At 35.4% G+C, this 20,527-nt stretch overlaps 1 protein-coding gene across 2 annotated transcripts; it reads left to right on the forward strand.

The window, feature by feature from the left end:
- Positions 1 to 14,609: 14,609 nt before the first annotated feature.
- LOC133875289 (uncharacterized) lies at positions 14,610 to 17,756 on the forward strand. 2 transcript variants are annotated; one of them, XM_062313375.1, is made up of 6 exons: positions 14,610 to 14,763; positions 14,852 to 14,966; positions 16,068 to 16,425; positions 16,538 to 17,018; positions 17,130 to 17,185; positions 17,473 to 17,756. In XM_062313375.1, exons 1-6 carry the CDS (start codon positions 14,718 to 14,720, stop codon positions 17,515 to 17,517), a joined length of 1,101 nt encoding a protein of 366 aa, XP_062169359.1. In that variant the 5' UTR covers positions 14,610 to 14,717; the 3' UTR covers positions 17,518 to 17,756. The 2 variants fall into 2 exon arrangements, with proteins under 2 accessions (XP_062169359.1, XP_062169360.1); XM_062313376.1 differs by having other exon boundaries at positions 16,538 to 17,012.
- Positions 17,757 to 20,527: the final 2,771 nt, after the last annotated feature.

Raw genomic sequence — 20,527 nt, forward strand, 5'->3', positions numbered from 1 at the left:
CAAATAATATACATCACTGTAATTTATTATTAAATGTCTAATTAAATAAACAATTTTTTTTTGTTTTTTTTAAAGTTGAACTAGAGTGTTATCATTGTAATTTAAGTATACTTAAGAATCTTTAGATAAACTAAAAAAGAAAAAAGAAAGATTAAGTATTATGATTAGAAACTTATGATAAATATTATTCATAATCATATGATTTAAGTATCCCATTAAAAATGGCACAATCCATGTTCTTGCATGTGAGACAGCCTTTGGTAATGTTAATGAGACATGGTTTGAGGATATTCTGTGGAGTATCACTCATATTGTATCTATCCCTAGATCCTAATTTGTTTGGGATCATTTTTCTGGTGAATAAAAGATTGAAGTATCTATTTAAAAGAAAAAAAAACTTAAGTATCATGATCAGCGTCGTTTTGTATCACCAAGTAGATAATTTTTTTAGTTACAATCTAAGAATTGTGGGCGTGTGGCTAGTAAATTCTCATGAGGAAATGTTTTGTAGGAGTTTGTCATCCGTTTTCTGTATTTAAAAATATTTTGATTCCCTGGTATATTGGAATCCTAAATTTTTTTTTTTCTTTTTGGCTTGAAAGGAAAATTTCAGTTTTTTTTATTAAAAAAAAAATTAATTCAGTTTTAATGCGAGCAGGTTTCGCACAAATCACAATGTAAATGTTATAGCTGGCTAGCTTTTTTTTTAAAAAAAAAAAAAAAAAAATTATTTTTTAAGAGTGGACAGCTTTGAATAATCCCATGGTTTCCCACTTTCCCGAATTCCTGCCCCCGGTTTTGAGCCTTTTCACTTTTGATTTTGACACACTGACACCAATCACAGTCTGACGCTGAATAGTGACTGAGGCACTCAGTTATCACTTTTTTTTTTTTTTTTTTTTATTAAAATATAATCCCAATTTCCCAAATTCAGCTAGGGCTGAGCATGGGGCGGAGGGGGGGGGGGTTGGGGTTGGGGTGGGGATGCACGGGGCGGGGATCCGCAGGTATGCGGGGATCCCCGCGGGTATAGAAAGATATACATATTTCTAACAAATAAATCCATCAATTCAGATCTAGATCTGAGATATCTAACAAAAAACATATACGGATATACCAACAAGGACAAAAACCAGATCTAAGATTTTCAACAAAAGCCATATTAGATATATCAACAAAAACCAGATATGAAATTTCCAACAAAAACCATATACAAAACAGTGAAGTGAAGCTCTAATTTTTTGAAAAATAAAAACACCTGCAAACCTATTGTTACTTCCCACGTTCCCATCTCTCTCACACCTTCTCTGATAAGTTCTCCCCATTTCCGCTCTTGAACCCATCTTTGTTGGATTTCCGACTAGTGCCCATAACAAAACCCAAACAATGAAGTGAAGATTGAAGAAGGTGAAGAGTGGCGCAAGGGGAGGCTGAAGTCTGTGAAGAGAAGAGAAAAAATGAAGAGAAAGTCTAGAAGAGATTGAAGTGAAGCTCTGAATCTTCTGATGAGAGGAAGAGGAAGAGTCTAGAAACAAAATGATAAAATGAAAACTGAAGAGGCGTGCTGGGTAGCCTGGGTTATTTCAACCTATTAGGGATTTTCTATTTTCTTTTTTCTTATGTTTTTTTATGCGGGGCGGGTCCCCGAGGTTTTTTAAAAGCCCAACCCGCTCCCCTCCCCGCCCCGCCCCGCACGGGTTGGACAAAATCCAACTCGTGCCCTCATAAATAACTTCAAAAACCGTGAAAATAGGGGTGGGGCGGGGCGGGTCCTGCTCAGCCCTAAATCCAGCTACCTCTTTAGTTATCAAAAATTCAAAATACTGACGCACGGTCCACTAAGTAAGCACTTAGTTTTCTTTCCTTTTTTTTTTTTTTTTAAGTCGTTTACTTTATCACTTAAACACTTCGTGAACCTTCTTCTGTTCTTCAGACAACACTTTCAAACACAAACACAAACACTTTACACACACACGCTGCACCTTCAGACAAACCTTTCAACCACTTCTCACACGCTGTCACTCGACTCCGGTGACAGTGGCTCCATCTACCTGGCCCAACTGAAGGCCTTCGACGGCTGCCTGTTCGCCGCCAAGGTGATGGACAAGAAGGATCTGGCAAGCCAGTGGCTCTACCTCCTAACCGAGTTTTACCCCAGCAATGACCTCCACGTGCTTCGCCAACGCCAACCCTTCGAGTTTTACCCCTGGCTTCATCTTTGTTCCATCATGTTTGTGTTCTATTTTCTTGTCCTTTGTTTTTCTGGATTTTGTGTATGAGATTTATTGGATGTTCTGGGTTTTGGTTTTAGGTTCTCGATCTATGCTTATTTTGTGTTTATATTTGTTTTTTTTTTTACTCGGGCCCAGCTCGAGCCGAATACTCGAGCTCGAGATCGACCAAAAATGATCGAGTTCGAGCTCGATCAGTAATTATTCCCTAACGAGCCGAGCTCACACACCAAATTTCGGCTCGTGTCAAGCTCGAGCTTCAACATAACATAAACGAGCTGATCCCGAACAGCCAATACCCGCTCAGGATCGGCTCGTTTACACCCCCTATCTATACTACATGCTCTATGCTCTATGCTCTGTGCTTGACCAGTATATGTTTCACTACTATATCATGCTATAAAATCATATTGTTACTAAAAAATGTTCCCTTAAAACTAAATAAATCAGACATTTCATCAAATACTTTGAAATCATTCAAATCATAGTTTCTTCATAAAACATAAACTGTTTTAATGTGACATGTTCTCAAACAATTTTGCATAATTTAAATCACAACTGCAGCATACACTCAAACACTTTAAAACAATTCAACACTCTTCACTCATGCATCAATTCATAAACATCATTTGATATAATTTGAACATAATCGAAACTAATCAAATTATTTCAAAACATATAATTCATCATATGGTCAGTTCAGTTTCATAAACAATATATATTTTTATCAATCTATTACATATAAAAATATATTTTTTCTCAGTGAGTAGAATACTGACCTCAGATCGCTTGTACTTCCAATATCTAAATGACTCTAAGCTCAACCGTAAAGTGCCGCTAAAAATACAATACATTGCATTAATTAGCATTCTAACTAATAATCACACTATGTAGCATTTTGAATCGCTCAAAAAGTCACATTGCTAATTTACCCATAAAACTCTAAAATTCCTAAATATTTATCTATAATTCCTAATTACTTTAGTAAACCCAATATTGCTAACCCATAAGCATTACTTAGGGTTAATCACAATAACATAGCATTTTAACAAAATATCCAAAACTAATGTCTATGAAAAACTTACCAAAAATTCGTCAAGCAAAGACCAAATGCTCGGGAAGCTCCTAGTAATTCCAAACCACACCAAACCTAGAGAAAACACCAAGTTAAACTCATTTCTACAAGATTTATTAAAAATCTCAAAAAATGCGAGTTTAGCGATTTACCTCAAAACGTAGTTCGGGCTTCGAGGATTACATTATCGAAGTCGGATCTAAGATTGGACGGCTAGATTTCAAGATACCACGGTTTTTAGGTAAAAAACCGTATAGAAATAGGGAAGAAAAACCAAGTTGCCGAGAAGAAAAGGGCGTTCTGCCCTCTTTAAAACAAACCTCGTCCGGACGCGCGTCCACTTGTGGACATGCGCCCAAGAAGGGCCGTCCGGACGCCCACATTATCGCGTCCGGACACACCATGTATACTTACATATTTTTACATCATTTTCTCATTTATTCAATTTCAAATTCCTTTTCTCTTATTTTTCTTTTATATAGCTTATTTCTTTGAACTATAAAATATTCTCTGCGCGTCCTATTGTGTTTTCCAGTCGTCAATTTAATTTTAGTCATTTATCCCATTAAATTTATTTTTAAAATGAAAAATAATATTCGAGACATCACATCTTATGTCTCCGACCAACAATGAACCGAGTAAAAAACGTCATTCCCAAATAAGCAAAGCTGTTTATCGACTTATGAGGCATATTCTCTTGGCCCGTGTCAGCTGGGGTAAAATCTCACTTTTCATCACCATAATAGCGTAGTCCCTTTGCTCTATGTTTCTTCAATTGGGCTGGTGTGACTCATTGGATGGGTAACCCAAATCTAGTGGTTCCCCTATTGGGTTTGGGTGTTGTTAAGGCCAATGAGGGATTGCAATCAACCCTCTCTAACACTCTTACTAGGTCAACTCTAGGTTCTTTTCTAGTGGCCACATAATTGTCATGTAACTTGGCCAGTCCAAAAGCCATGACTTCGATGTTGGACCTTAGTAAACGTACTCGGTACCAGGTATTATCTATGAGTCTGCTAAGAAAACAATTGAGTTTGTAGAACTCAACCAAACCCCTTAATTGGTTCAAGAGGGATTTGAATTGTGTCATGTATGTCGTCACTATGGAGGTTTGCTTGAGGCCAATGGGGGCCTCTATAGGGTCGTCATATGCAATGGGCCCAAATATGGTGCAAAGGGTTTGGGTGAAAGCCTCCCAGCTTGTCATCCTACCAGATTTTTTGTAACGCACCACCTTTTATAAAAATGCGTAAGTGGTGATATCTAATCCACCACGTGACATTACTACATTAGAGATAATTTAAAATTTCGCAGCCGAATATATGCGTTTTTTTTTTTTTTTTTCCTTTTCTTTTTAAGAGAATGATAATTCCTACATGACACATTAGAGCTATCTAAAATACCTAAAATATAAATGAATACGAACATGATGTTCTTACACATTATACACACACCAAAACAATAACATATGTGCCATAGTCGACACTTGTATGAATGTAACTATAGTATTAATATAATACAAACTACAAATAAAAACATTACATATTAAAGGAAAATGCATACGTAGGAGATAAGTATGATTTATATAAGAGATAGACTAAACAATGTAGTCTATTGAGATAAAGAGGAAATAGATGGCCTTATTCATATATATCAGGATCGGCATAAGAACCATGCCCGTCCTGATCTTTCTCCTCCATTCTTGCACAATCATCTATGTGATTGTAGGCATTACCACAATCCTATATGCAATTAAGTGAGTCAACCGTTTCAATAATATAATGGTTACTGATTTATTTAGGAGCACATAATAAGAAAACATCATCCTCCTATGGTTGTACTATTATAGTATCAATTAAATAGATTTTCAAAATAGAAACCATTAACATAGCTGATAAGATAAACACCAAAGAGTTAAATATGTTATATAATATAACCTTATGTCTATATATATATATATATAAAAGCAATAAAGCAATGATATGATATAATGATAGTTTTATATGCATAATCTTATTTATTTTATTTCACTCTACTCGTTTAAAGCCGATACTCCAACCATGGAGTTGTTTGGTAAGTAGTTGTGAAATAGAATATTTATTTGAATAGTAGTAAGAAGTGATTGATGTGGTATAAAATTTGTAAGTGTTTTATGAAAAGGTGAAAAAGTTTTATTTTGTAGTGATTTTTTTATTTGAATAGTAATAAAAAATAATTGATGTGATGTAAAAAGTGTAAAAAAGTTAGAATATTTTTTATTTGATTTTTTTGGGAGAAGTGAAAAGGGAATTGGAAATTTATCAATGGGTTGCCAACAGCTTCCATATAAAGCTTATTTGTTTGCTGTTGGAAGCCTATAGTTCTAGCCGACTGAAAGCCTATGGTCCCAATCTTGTTAGTATTAAATCTTTCATAGGAGCCTAAAGTCTCATTGATAGCCATCTCACCCCCTGCTACTCACCAGTTTTGTTATTAACATATTCATTAGTTACAACATTATACACAATATGCAATATTCAATTCACACATATACATTTAAACAAATCTGCAATTATTATGCTATGGAAATCAGTATCATATCTCAGTAAGTAATTTATATTCACTCTTCTTAGCTGTCAGAGAATATCCACATAAGTAATTACTGCAACACAGTTTTGTACATATGATAGTGAATTAGTATAAATTGCTAAAAAGATTATTTTATCACTTTAGACACTTTTGACTTTTAAACAAATTACTATATCTCATAATGTTATTTAGACATTATGTTAGTGTATAAAATAGGTAGGTAAATTACCACATATTTTCATATGGGCATCACTACGGCATTTATATAGTTAATGCCTAAAATACCTTTAAACTAAAACAGACATCATAACCGCATTAGTATGCTAAAAGCTTAACACTTTTATATAAAAATTGACATAGTAACCTCATTAGTATAAATAATGAGTACAATATTTAAAAATACACGGACGGCATAACAACATAATTATTGATAATTCTTATTATACTATTTGTAAAATTTGGCAGAATAACAGTGTTAGTATAACTAAAGCTTAAAAATATTTTAAAACTTTGGACAGCGTAATGGTGCATTTATGGAATAGTCAAATAAATTTGGACATTATAATAGCGTTTTTGGTAAACAAGCATACCACTTTTGAACATAATTTTAAAAATACTCCTTAAGCCTATATTAAACTTAAAACTACATTATAACCTTAAAATTACAAAAATTAAAGAAGCATGCTTCTGAGAACTCACCAAAATGCTCCTAAAAGAAGCTAAAATACTATGACAAAGTTCCAAACTTTGCTGGCCGAGAGTGATAGTGAGAGTTCTTTCTCTTTTTGTTTTAAAAAGGAAGTGAAAGAGACTTTGACTTCTTGTAAAGGTTTGAGGGGCTACGATTTATTTGTTTTATTGAGATCAATGGTTAGGGAAACACACACTCACGTGGCTGGCCTAAATGAGGGAGGGGGGGGGGGGGGGTGAATGTTAGCAAGCAATCATAATTTTTGCCAAATTTCTCTTATCTATAACTAATGGTAATTACATCTTAACTAAGCTTAAAACTAGCCTTAACTCACAACTAAAAGCTGGCCATAATGGTTTGTTTTATTTGGATCAATGAGTAGAGAATGCTGACTAACGTGGTTGGCTTAAATGAGGGAAAGTGAATGTAAGCAAGCAATCATGACTTTTGCCAAAATATCTCATATCTTTAACTTAAGGCAATTTCATCTTAACTAAGCCTAAAACTAGTCTTTAACTTACAAATAAAAACTGGCCATACATGGTAAAAAATAAAGAAGACTTCTATTTTACCAAGTGTGTGATAGTGTGCAACAAAATATTTAAATTGGGGAATTTAAATGACACAAATATTTTGTTGACGAAGTGAAAACTCAATTAAGAGAAAAGCCACTCTGGAGCAGCCAAACCCAGGATATCCACGATTCAGGAGACAAAGTTAGTTACGAAGTAGTAGCACTTATATACCCTTATGTAGTGGTCGTACCTTGAACTCTGACATGTAACCCAACACGAATGCTTCCCAACTAAGTCACTTACCTGAAGGGGTCTTCAATAGAATCATTTACCTTGGCCAACCCCTAAGATAGACTCAGTTTCAGCACTTGACAATGGCTTGAGAGTGAGCGAATCAGCACAATAACTCCTAAAATATTATCTTTAAGCACTATGAAATTCACTACCGAATTCTTACGAATTGCATGGCTAGCTAGCCTAGGGGCCTCTATTTATAGGCTACAGAAACCTAAATCGCTTCTTATGCGAGCAATCAGCTTTCCAAATTCGTTTGAAATTCTTTCCTAAATAGGGCTGTGTCCAAACGGTGTTGCCTTAGCGTCCGAACGATTGCACTTCAGTTGTACGCAATTTCCATATTAAGGCTTGAGGGTCCGGACCATGGAGTCTGACGTCTGGACGGTTGAACATCTTCTGCACGACTTGTCTTATCAAGGATAGCATCCGGACGGAATAGCCACGTCGTCCGGACGATTGCAGCAGTCTTCCCATATCTGTGTTTTGAAAAGAAATTTTTTTGACTTATCGAACACTGAAAGGCGGCCAGACGTGTTATTGAGACGTCTGGACGGATGCAACCGAGAGCAGTTCGAAGCTTCTGGACACAGAGGGACATCCGGACAGAAAGTTCTTGTCATCCGGACAGATGAGCGTCCAGACGGAATTTCACGTCGTCCGGACGGATGCAAGGGAACTGAACTACATTGTTTAAAATCTTGCAGAGTCTTCTTGAAGCTTATCACTGAAGTGTAGACTCTGAATAAAACAACATCCCTGTAAAATAAGCATAATTACATGGAAGTGATTTTATCTAACATAATGCAGTCAATCACAAACTAACACGTGGGATAACTTAAGTATAAAATATTTCAAGAATTAGTCCAGCAATTTGCTGGACGTGGGTGCTGCCATGGTAGTCCCTTGGGCTGCCATGTGGCATTTCCGTCCAGCCCAGGGGTGTTTTAGCATCCTTATCGAAGTTTTAAAATCATGAAATTTGGAGGGTAGAAAGAGGACTCCAAGAAGAGTATTATAGCTTTTGAATCAATTAAATCGGATTTCGTTTGACCATATTTTCGTCATTCTAAAGTTTAAGGTTTATTTCACTTTTCCATCAAATTGGAGCCTTAAATGTGTTCCAATTGACTCCAAATTTTTACCATGTATTCTATACACTTTTTAATTTGTTGTGATAATAATTTTTTTCATAAAATCTCTTCAAAATTGAATTATAATTTTTTAGTCACATATTTGAGTAATAAATGAAATAATATTCCTTATTATTTATCATAAAACATTTCAATTTCTTTAATACTTCTAAGGCTATTTTATGACCTTAAATAATTATTTTCTTAGGCGTTACATTCTTTAAAATCTCATAACCATGTCAGTGCGTCTCTTTCCATGTGGTAATAGGCGATTAAATCGACTGCACATGATTAGTATTATTGAAGGAAAAATATTGTTTGGCCTTATAGACCCAGTTGTTAGGGTCTTCCCCATAAAAAAACAAAAACACAAAAGGCTGTTGTAGAAGAAAGAAGAAAATGGTACGATAAAAGAGTAACAACAATGTTTTGAAACTTCACGTTAATTTTAGGGAAACTATACTTATTTGCTCAAACTTACGCCTAACTTGTAAAAGACATGTTACTTATGCTCCGTTTGTTACGACTTAAAATGGTTTCTGGAAATTGATTTCGGCATTTTTTTGTGTCTAGTAGGACAAAAATAGTAGTCAACCGAAAAATGATTTTCCTTTGACAAAAAATACTTAGTTAATTTTGGAAAATGATTTACGCTTTTTAAAAGCGTAAATCATTTTCCCCAAACGGCAGACGCAGTCAACCCTTTTTTAAATGACACAGTCGACCTTCACACTCAAGCAGTCGATTATCGCCGGAATCTGACAATTGGTCGGTGCCGGAATCTGAATTTTTTTTGCTGGAATTCGGCCGCTATCGCCGGATTCCAGCAGACCAAATTCCAGTCAGTACTAGCCAGATTTCGGCCGTATGAGGCCAGATTCTGGCCAATCTGGCCGGTATAGCCAGAGACCGGCTGAATCTGACCAGATTCCGGCCATACAGTTTGAGTCAGGCCGTATTAGGCCAGATCTGGCCGGAGTCCAGCCAGTACAGCCGAACTTCAGCCATATTAGGCCAGATGCCGGCGAATTTGGCCAGAATCTGGCTCACAGGAATTCAGCAGTGGCGACCGGACGTTGCCGGATTCCATTTTTCGTCGTTGATGATTTCTTTGTGCAAGCTAAACCCCGAAAAATATTTTCGGAACAATCATTTTTCCTAAAAAATGATTTTGTCGAAAATATTTTACGATGGAAATTATTTTACGTCGAAACAAATGGAGCATTAGTACATTTTGATCATTTTCCCGTCATGTGGGTCCTACAAATTCAATCATTGATTTTCAAAATGGGAAAATGCAAGAAGGATAAGAGAATACAAGAAAACATTTATCATTGTGATGTTTCTCGTCCACCCCTCCCGCCCCCCGAAACTTTAAAACAATTGATTCCTTAAATTACTTAACTCTTTCACTTAATCCTATCCGTTAAGATTTTTTCATTAAATCTAGCAAAAATTATAAAAATAACAATAATAACTATGCATTACATTAAAAAAAAAAAAAAAAAAAAAAAAAACTTATTTTCTTTATGTAGATGGAGAAACAACATGTCATTTTATATTTATAGGACTTTCTTCCACCAAAATAACAAATAACAAAGAAAAAGGAAAATTATACACTTACCCCTCCAACTTTCACTCATTTTGTAATGTTTCCCTCAAATTTTTAAAAGGTGTAATTCATTTTCTTTAACTATCTAGCCTTGTTACTTAGTCTCATTCGCTAAATTTTTATCTTAAATTTGATGAAAAATTCGTCATGTACGTCTTGTCATACGATACATGTGATTCAAAATGTCCATTATACCTATGCATCATATAGTTTATTTTTTCTTAAAAAAATTGAAAATTTTCATTTATAACTCATGATTTTTCATCATTTTTGCAATTAAGTACTCAAACTTTTAAAAGTGTCAATTTAGGGTATCCATCTTTCAATTTCTTTTTTCAATTTCATTAATCATCCATTAGAATTTTCCGTTAAATCCTATCAAAATTCTTAAAATACATGTTTTTTTTTTTAAAAAAAAAAATTATAAAAAATAAAAAATAAAGATTCATGCATATGTATTTTTGTAAATTCTATTAAATTTTGACCAACATCTAAATCCCTGTATTTTAATTTTTTGTTTTTTTTCCCTAAAAAAATGAGGGGTATTTTGACAGGATTTAACGAAAAGTTCTAATGGATGGTTGAAATTGAAAAAAAAAATTGAAAGATGGATACTCTAAACCTAAATTGATATTTTTTAAAGTTTGAGTATTTAATTGCAAAATTGATGAAAGATAAGAGGTTAAAATGAAATTTTCCATTCAAAAAAGGGTAACAAAAAGAAATGAGTTAACTTCACAGAAGGGTATCGAACTATCCACTGTTTTGACGGAAGGGTAACAAATTATTATTTCTCTCGAATTAGGGTATTAAACTATAAAAAACCCTCATATAAGGGTATTCCGTCAGGATTCGGTGTTAAATCTTGACGGAAGTGGAGTTAACTTTTTCATTCGGTGATAAATGAGATGGAGGGTTCGGCAGGTGAGGAGTGGCAAGAGACGGAATTGACTTTTTAATCCTTCAAGACATGGGCATAAAGGGAAGAAATGCTTAAGTAAATCCATGCACGTGACTCCACTTCCGTCAGGATTTAATACCAAATCTTGACGGAATACCCTTATGTGAAGGTTTTTGATAGTTTAATACCTCGGTTCGAAAGAAATGATAGTTTGGTACCCTTCTGTCAAAATGGCAGATAGTTCGATACCCTTATGTGAAGTTAACCCAAAAAGAAATCCATGAGAGGAGACCCTGACCTAGCGTGAGTCTCCATGGCTAGGGAGTTGTTTTTTGTGAGAAACTTCACAAAATTCTCTTGAACTTCTACGTGTTTTGAAATTACCTTTCTAAAGTTAAAAAACTTTCAATTTCAACCATCAAACTTATAATTTGATCAATATCTCATTTCTGTTAGGATTTGATGTTAAAATTGAGAGTTTTTTAAGTTTATGGGGTAATTGCAAATATGATGAAATTTTCAGGAGGGATTATGTAAAGTTTTTTTTTTTCTCTCTCTCTCTCTCTCTCTCTCTCACTCTTTTTTTTTTTTTTTTAAAAAAAAAATTATATTTATTTTTTATAAATAGAGGAAAATATACTTAAGTCCATTCCTTTTGCTGTTGTTTCCTCCATGGGTGCTTCCCTCCCTTTCGCCTTTTCACCCTTTCCCCATCCATCCAACCGCTCCCCAAAAACCAATAAATCTAAGAGTTTTCTCTCATAAACCCAAGCCGGCTATACACCGGAAGATCCGTTCCCAAGTCGGCTTTGCACCGATTTTATTTTTCCCTTTTCCAGTTTTTTCAAAGCTTTCCTCCAACCAGCAATGCATCTCTGGCTTACCCCCCCAACATCCACCATGTTTTGAAGATATTTACGTTTGGTGTTTGATGTTTGGTTTTTTGGACTTAGATCTTCGCACCTTCATCCTCTCTCTCAAGACTTGCTCCTCAGCAACGGGTTCACTGGTGTCTCAAGAGTTCACCGGTGGTCTTCTCCACCTCCCCCGCCGCCTGGAGGTCGGCGCATGCTCCCTACAATCCAGAGCACTCATCAAGCCATCCAGCGCGTGGAGCTCACACCTACCCTCTCCTCCACCTTCTGCTTCAGCCCCTGACGACTCTAGAAAGATCCGGTTCTCCCTATTGTTGAGAAGTCATTCTTGGGTGGAGCGTGGTTCTCACGCACCTCCAGGAACGGCTCCCACCCAACCCATTCATGTGTTATTGTTGTTGTTGTTTTTCTTTTTCTTCTTTTTTTTTTTTTTCTTTTTTTGTGTATTTCTAGGTTTTTTTTTGTTGTACACCTCTCCCTATGTTCACCCCTGTAATTGTGTTTGGGTTATTGTGTACACTTGTCAAATCACCTTTAATGGTGACCCCGGTTTTGTAGCATCCGTGCCTTGAGTTAAAGGGCCCACATCTTCATAAGTATTGCCCCCGCATTTTTACGTTTTTGGGTTTAATTTTGGGTTGCCCAAGCCCTGTTGTGTTTTTTATTTCTTATTGTAATTGGTTCTCATGTATTTATATATAAAAAAACAAAAAAAAACAACAACAATTTTCGAAAAAGGCACACGAACTAACGAGTGCGACACTTGAATACATCAAACATCAATTTTTTTTTTGTCAAAAAGGCCACTCTGTCAACTTCATTTAGGAGATCACGCCACACCAGCTTTTTTTAGGATAAAAGGGTGATAAAAGGGTAGAGTATGGAATTACACTGAACTACTCGTAAATCATTATCAAACTTTATAAATTAGTTGATGTCATTGGCTAACGTATAGTGTTTTAAGTAACTTTCAATTTTTTTATTTTTTAAGTGGATAACATAAAAAATCACTTAAAATATATCACATCAGCTAATATATATATATATATATATATATATATATATATATATATATATATATATATATATATATATATTTTTTTTTTTTTAACATGAAAAAATACTTAAAATACTTCACATAAACTAATATAAAATGAGTGTGAATATCATTACTACCATGCAAAATCTACAATATGCATGATATATGGATAGATTCCTTCTATTTTTAGGGATAACATAACCCTGGCATGCTCATTTCTTCCCAACGCTTTGAATCTTTTTGATAGATTAGAATTGATGCAATTATGCTAGCTCACTCAAACATCCAAAACACATCGTTTTATTTCTTATTTTTCAAAAAGACTAATGCTATTGCATCACCTTTGTATCACTCCCAAGCTTGTATGGAATGTAAGGGGGAGAATGTGTGTAGCATTGCTCTAAAGTGAAATGAGAAGAATTTTTCTTTTTAAGGGTCCATTTGGGTTGGTGATGTCAAAAAGTACGATCTAAAAATAATGAATTTAAAGTGCGTGATTTGAAAATTGATTTTTAAAAACGCAGTTAAGCGTTTGACGAAATCGCAGATTGACATTTAAAATCGTAAATTAACCTTTAAAATTCTATGTTTTTTTTTTTTTTAAAAAAAAAAAAAATCAATTTCCTGTGATTTGAAAAAGTAGATTTTATTCGTTTTCAAATCGTAACTTTTTAAAAACGTAATTTTCAAATAATTTATTTTATGCGATTTGGTTTAAAACTACACTTTTTATCTACAAATTTGGATTCTCAAACATACCATAAAAAGAGAAGTGCTTGTTCTCATCGAAATAATGAAGATCTTCAAATGTTGGATTGATGATGCATTTAGGATTGCGATTTTATAGACAAAAAATCTGATTTTAAACCAAATTGCATAATGAATCGTTTGAGAGTTGCGTTTTTAAAAAATTGCGATTTGAAAACACAAAAATATGCATTTTCAAATAGCAGGAAATTTTTTTTTTTTTTTTAAATGCAAAATTTTAAAGGCTAACCTGCGATTTTAAAGACCAAATAACGATTTTGCCAAACGCTTAATAACATATTTAAAATCAATTTTTTAAATCGCACATTTTAAATTCGCTATTTTAAAATTATACTTTTTAAAATCAAACTCAAATGGACCCCGAGAATGGGTTCACGCAACTGTCCGGGCCCGTTCAGCTTTGAGCCCAACGTATAGAAATAGAACCCATTAGACAAAAACAAAAAAGAAAAAAAAAAGAAAAGAAAAAGCCAACCTATCATCTCAACCGCAAAGCAGTTTCAACGGCACTGATTTGAAATTTTGAAATTCAAAATCAAGAGCGTCTTACTCAGGCTTTCAAACGCGCGTGGGTCCCATTCCAGCGGCTAGCCGTTCAAAGATGCCCAACCCTCCAAAATCACATCATCACAGACCGTTGTTTTATTCCGAATGCTGGATATTTCCCCCTCCCACTCTCGAAATTTCCTCATTAAATCTACTCTCTCCGTGTGACCGCCACGTATCCCATAAGTACAAAACCTCCAGGAGTCAGGAGAGCCAGGGAGCGAGTAGCCAGATATTTTAAAACGTTGGCGAGTGGGGTGAGATGCGTGAGTCAGAAAATTTGAGTTTGAGGTGGTGGGGTAGTTCCTAGGGTTTCCCGCCCAAAGGACATTTGGCAAAACATAGGCGTAGAAAGAACAGAAGGAGGATTTTAGATTATAAAAATCCACTCTTTCTCAGGTTTCAAACACAAATTATTCAGAATCCTGTTTTTTGACCTCAAAAACTCTCGAACACTCAGAGCAGAGACATGGAGGAGCCGGTGAACGACCAGTGCCAGACTACAGCAAATTCTGGTACGCAACGTTTGCTTTGATCTCTCTCTCTCTTGAAGGTTTTTCTTTCGTTTTTTCGAACTGAGGTTGTGGTTTGGGATGTTTTTAGGTAACGTAGGCTCGGAGAGGCCGAAGCTTCAGCGGTACCCGCTGCGGTCGGGGACGAAGTCCAAGGAGGAAAAGCCACCGGTCCCTGAATTGCCAAACCATTCTGCGTCCAAGCGGTACTTTGTTTTCCTTGTGTTTGTGTTTTGTAACTGTTTACGTTGTTAGGTAACGGGATATTGATACTTGGATCCGAGGATTAGCGATGATTTGATTGGTTACTTAACGTTCTGTTTTTGTTAGAGAAAGATTCTCAGGGAGTTGTTCTTGTTTTTCCTTGTTTTCATGTTTTGTATTCTAATTGTTTACGTTGGTTGGTTATGGGTTATGGGTTATGGGTTATTGATACTTGGATTTGAGGATTAGCGGTGATTTGATTGGTTAATTGTTGCCGATTGTTTTATTATACACGTTCTGTTTTTGTTAGGGAAAGATTCTCGGGGAAATTGTGCTTAATTTCTTGTATAAGGGGAAAATAAATGATATTTATAGGATAACGTTTGGTGAAGATCAATTGCTCATGGGTAATAATATATTAAAGGGCGAACCTTAAAGTTCTATGTATTTTGTAATTTGTATAAGATTAGAATAGGTTTATTGTTTCGCAATGGTGGCAGTTTTGGCAAATTGCATACTAATAATTATTGGGGTTGATGTAAAAATAGTGAGCTTTGTGTAATTTAGTGGTGGTATCATTGTGGATTTCTAGATTTTGGGAATAATCAAGTGTAGATTCAGTAGAGAATGAGTGAAGGCTTATCAGTAAATATAGTGTCTGTAATATCATTTGGTATCCTTGGGTGTGTTTAGGTCCTTGCAAGCCCTTGAATTGCTTTAAAAATGTTACCACCACTGTGTAGAACCCTGCAATTCTCCAGGTCGTGTATGGCAGAAAGAATCTGTGCAAGGCACGTGATGCATTTTTTTTGTTTGGGGGGGCGATTGGGATTTGGGAATAGTGGCTGTGCTACTTAAGAAATGTATATAAACACGTTTACTCTTAAATTATTTGAGGCAATATATACATAGTCGATATTATATACAGATTGGTACTTCAAATGATGTGTTTCACTAAGTGATATTCTGTGTACTGAGCACATAATGGGTCTTGAAGTCTTAATTGTTCGGACTTTATTTGTATCATGTAAAATGTTGGTCGCAGTATTCGCAGTTAACTAATGGCTTTGAGTGAACTGGGTGATTGTTATTTTATTTTTCAGGGGGATCTCTACATCAAGTGTAAGTAAAAGCGTTGGTGTTCTTGATCTATCTAGCAAGGAGAAGTCTGCCAAGCCACCTAGAAGGCTCTCTATTCCTGCCAAGTCCACTGTCAGTCCAGTCCCAAAACTAGGTGGCAACATCACTCCAATATCAGAGGTTAGAACGAGGAGGTCTGTTATTAGTCAGGGGAAAAGTGAGACACCTGTTTCTGATGTTTCAAGATCAACAAGCCGGAAGAAGTTCAGCGTTTTGTCCTCAGCATCATATTGGCTCTCTCAGATTAAGCTCTCTGAATCTGCTGCTAAGCACTCAATTTCACTTGGCTTTTTCAAACTAGCCTTGGAGGCAGGATGCGAGGTAGACTAGCATCCGCATCTCAATTCACTTTGTTTTCCTTAATGTTATGTGAGACTTGATTTTAATCTGCTTCTGGATTTTGTTTTTTCCTTACAAATAACATCGAACTCAGCCTCTTCAGCGAATGCGGGATGAACTCAAGTCCTATACCCAGCGACATAACCTCAGTGAACTTGGGGAGCTTGTGAAGGAATTATTTGAAAGGTATGATATATCAGAACACATGGAGCAGTTGCAGGTCTCTGAAACCATTTCTCAGGTGCCTGAAGAGGGAACTCGATCATCTGATGATGATGTCCAAAGCTCTTCTTCTACTGGGGGATCTAGGAAACTGAGGCCCAGGTCTTTGAACACTGATGCTACTCAATCTTCTCCAGTTGCTGAATCGGCTAAGAAGGGAACTATTCAGAAGAGTAATCGTGCAACCAGGACAAGGGGATCTGTAAATAAGAATTCTGCAAATTCAAAACCTGTTTCAGAGACAGGTGGTCATAAGTCGCTAAAGAAACCTGAGAAGCCAAATAAGGTGGAATCAAATAAAGAAAAGGACAAGATCAAGCGGGGAAAGAAATCTGCTCCTGGAACAGGCAAGGGTACTTAGTTATTTTTCCTTTTTTAATTAGTATATATATATATATATATATATATATATATATATATATGGATTGGGTAACTTACAGATTGTGATTCACTGCCATCCACAGTTCAAGTGAGCACTTTGCCTGCCGAGGATATGCCCCAGGAAAACAAAGAAAATATGGTAATGGTAATTTAAATCAACATATTAGCTATAAGTTTTCATATATTACTATTTTAAATTCCTAATCATCAATCTTGAAACAAATTTTGATTCCAAGGTTTTGAGCGGTTGTTTTGGTTTCTTCTAATTTTCTATGTGCACCAATTTTATTGCCATTTACTAATAGTGAATGGCATGTGTATTGTGAATGGTCAATTCTGTACTGTTAAGATGCATTCCCCATATATATCAGAATTTCCAGGGTTTTTGCTAATAGTGAAATAAATACTGTGCATTTTCTGTTTTAGGATTCTCTCTCAATGGAAGAGATCAGCCCGACTGAAGTCTTGTAGACATTCTGCAACAAGACTGCTGGACCTTGTCATTCTCATTCTCTTGGGTTTGTCTTCAGTGTTATTAAATTGGGGGCTTTTCATTTGTATAGAAAGGGTTTAAGGTGAAAGTGTTTCAGTCTGGCGTGTGGAAGATGATTTTAGTTTTCTTTTATTGGTGGTTTTGTTTGTCTAGTCTTATACAGTTGCTGGTGAAATTTTTTTGCATTCCAATGTCTCTTCTTATTTTATTTTATTTTTTTTAAAAAAAAATAGCAAGAAAAAGCATTCTGATTGACACAAACCATCATGTATCATTTTGTGAATGGGAAAATGCTAGAATTACAACAAGTGCACTACAGGTGTACAACTTCAAGGCACATTGGGGGGACTTACATGTGTGGTTCCATCCCAACGTGCTTTAGAGTTGTGTACTTATAGTGCATGTATCACAACCCAGATGAGAAAATGCTAGAACTGTAACTTTTTACAACTTGTACATGTACGTATGGGACTTGTGTGAACAAGTTGTAAATGAGCTATAGTATGCCGTGCTTTTACCTGCTTGTCAAAATACCCGCTTGTCATCCTACTGCTACAACTACAAGTTACCATTAGATTTCTTATTTCTATTTTAAATTATTATTTTTTAATAATATAAATAGTATGATCTCATTTATTAATGGGAGACTAATACGAGATAATTGTGAAATAAAAATAGTTGAAAATTTTGTGATATAGCTGTAGAATAAAGATGTAATTTCTAGCATTACTTTTCTTGTGCCAATTAGATCCAAAGATTCAAACAGATTTAAGACTTGTATGAATCAATCCGGTTTAAGTCTCAAAATCTTATGCATTGATGTTTACTTTTTTGTAAAGAAAATTTCATGTGCTTGATTTTCTTTATAATATAACTTGAATTATTGTCGGTCTTTTATCTCATCCTTCCATAACCCTATACGCTCTCCCTATTCTACTAAGAGCGTTGGTTGGTTGTGGTTGGTATCGGATTGAGATTTCCCTGTCAGTTTTTACCCTGGCATGGCACTTCTCTTGAATTCGCTTGTTTGATTGCCTTCTGGCTAGCCCAACTGACGACCATTGTTTGCAAAGAAATGGAGGGGATCAGAGAGCTTGAAAAGTACTCTGCTCCAATCCTCATTGTGCTCACTTCCTGCTGACAGAATTTGAAGTGAAGCGGAAGACGAAACCGAAAAGAAAGAAGAAGAAAAACAGAGAAGAAGAAGAAGTAAAAGTTTATCTGAGGAGAATTTATATCGTCTTTCATTAACACTTTGAAACTTATATTTTATACAAAAGTATCTAATCAGCTGCACGAATAGAAAGCTAAAGAAAAACAAAAAAAAAAAAAAAAAAAAAAAAAAAAAAAAAAAAACCCTAATTCATTCCAATTCATATCTACAAAGTGATGACCTAGTTACTAGGATACTCTGCATAGTTGGGTCCAATTGGGGGCATAATTCTAACTGATTACTGCTCCCAGATCCATCGCACAAATTTGAGTATCAAGGACTTGTACTCGTTGAGTCCTTAAGGGCCTTGCTATTACTCAGGAGGCTACAATTTGGCAGCAATGGCAGCCTTGGTCGTTGAGATTTTGCCTGTGATTCCAGGTTTCTTGGAAAGGATGGAATTTTATCTTAAATTACGGACAGTTTTGGTGTCATCTACAACAATGCTTGGTTTTTCTGCTTCTCTGCAGGTTTGCTCTATTGGCTTCTATCCTGTTTGACAGGAAAACAAGATAAATCTCTACCTGCAGATCCTCTTTTGCCCTATGCAAAATAAATGTTGTATTTGTACCACCCTTTTGTGAACATAATAAGTATGCATATATTTAGTAAACAATGTTCATTACACTTGTGGGTAATTTCCAATCTGTAGTATTAGTGTTTTGATGATACCTTCATCCCTAAGTTGTCGACATGTTATCTAAAATACAATTTTATCTCCTTGTGAGAGTGCTTAAATTCTGCAAAATGTATTGAAGCGTTTTGCAGCTATAAAGATTTGCTAGGAGATTGAATATTTTAAGATCTTAAAGGTTAAAGGTTTAACCAAATCAATATCCAACAGTCTTACATTTTTTAGATCAATAGTTACCATGTTACAGTCAGAAGTGAAATCACATTTTCGCTTGGGGGGCGGCTAGCGCCTCTTCATGAAAATCCATCTCAAAAGCTAGCTAGCCTTCATGTGCAAAACCCTAAGGAACACTTCCAAGGAAAGAAGAGACCCCTCGTAGCTGTAACCCTATTTCTTTTATTTTTATTTCATTTTATGAAAAAAAAAAAAAGAAGCAAAATACTATTTTATTTTTAAGTTCCCACCACCGATATATGAGTCTTAAAAAATGATTACAACCACTATATTATCTTAAATTTTATCCATAAATTACTCTACGCTATACACATTTTCCAAAAATTTGGACCATTTGGTAATTACTAGAATTAAAGTCTTTGAATCGGGAATATCGTTACACTACAATCTTTTTTTGAACACAAGAAAAGGAACCTTCATTAATGAAAATGAGCCCCAGAGGAGATTACACTTGGCCAAAAGCCAACACAAACACAGAATCACAGAAGGCTAATACAATGCCCAAAGGCGAAATCTCACTGCCCGAAGGCCATCACAGTGACTAGAGATGAAGAATCTCCACCTACTAAATCAGGAAAATCCTGACCTAAAGCAGCTACCAACGGTAGACTATGACAAAGATCAATACTATACAAAAACAATAGCTACCCATATAATAAACAAACATTACAAGGAGTAGATATTAAGCCTATCTTAACAATAAAGCACATCCTAACACAAAGAAAGAGAAGCAGATCTAGCGTCCAAGCCATCAAACATATCCTCATAATGTCTAAAAATTACAAAGATAAACTGTTAAAAAAACACAAGTAGAAACACAACTCAGAGCCGGCAAAGGCAAAAAAAGACCAGCGCCGGGAGGGGAGGCAAAAGCCTCCCTTCGACGAACACATGCACTTGTTGGAGA

The sequence above is a fragment of the Alnus glutinosa genome, chromosome 8 (assembly GCF_958979055.1).
Source record: "Alnus glutinosa chromosome 8, dhAlnGlut1.1, whole genome shotgun sequence".
Classification (NCBI taxonomy): domain Eukaryota; kingdom Viridiplantae; phylum Streptophyta; class Magnoliopsida; order Fagales; family Betulaceae; genus Alnus; species Alnus glutinosa.

Coding starts and splice junctions, on each gene's coding strand:
- LOC133875289 (XM_062313375.1), top strand. CDS start 14,718: ATGGAGGAGCCGGTGAACGACCAGTGCCAGACTACAGCAAATTCTG. Junction 14,764..14,851: donor CCAGACTACAGCAAATTCTG/GTACGCAACGTT, acceptor GGATGTTTTTAG/GTAACGTAGGCTCGGAGAGG. Junction 16,426..16,537: donor CCTTGGAGGCAGGATGCGAG/GTAGACTAGCAT, acceptor CATCGAACTCAG/CCTCTTCAGCGAATGCGGGA.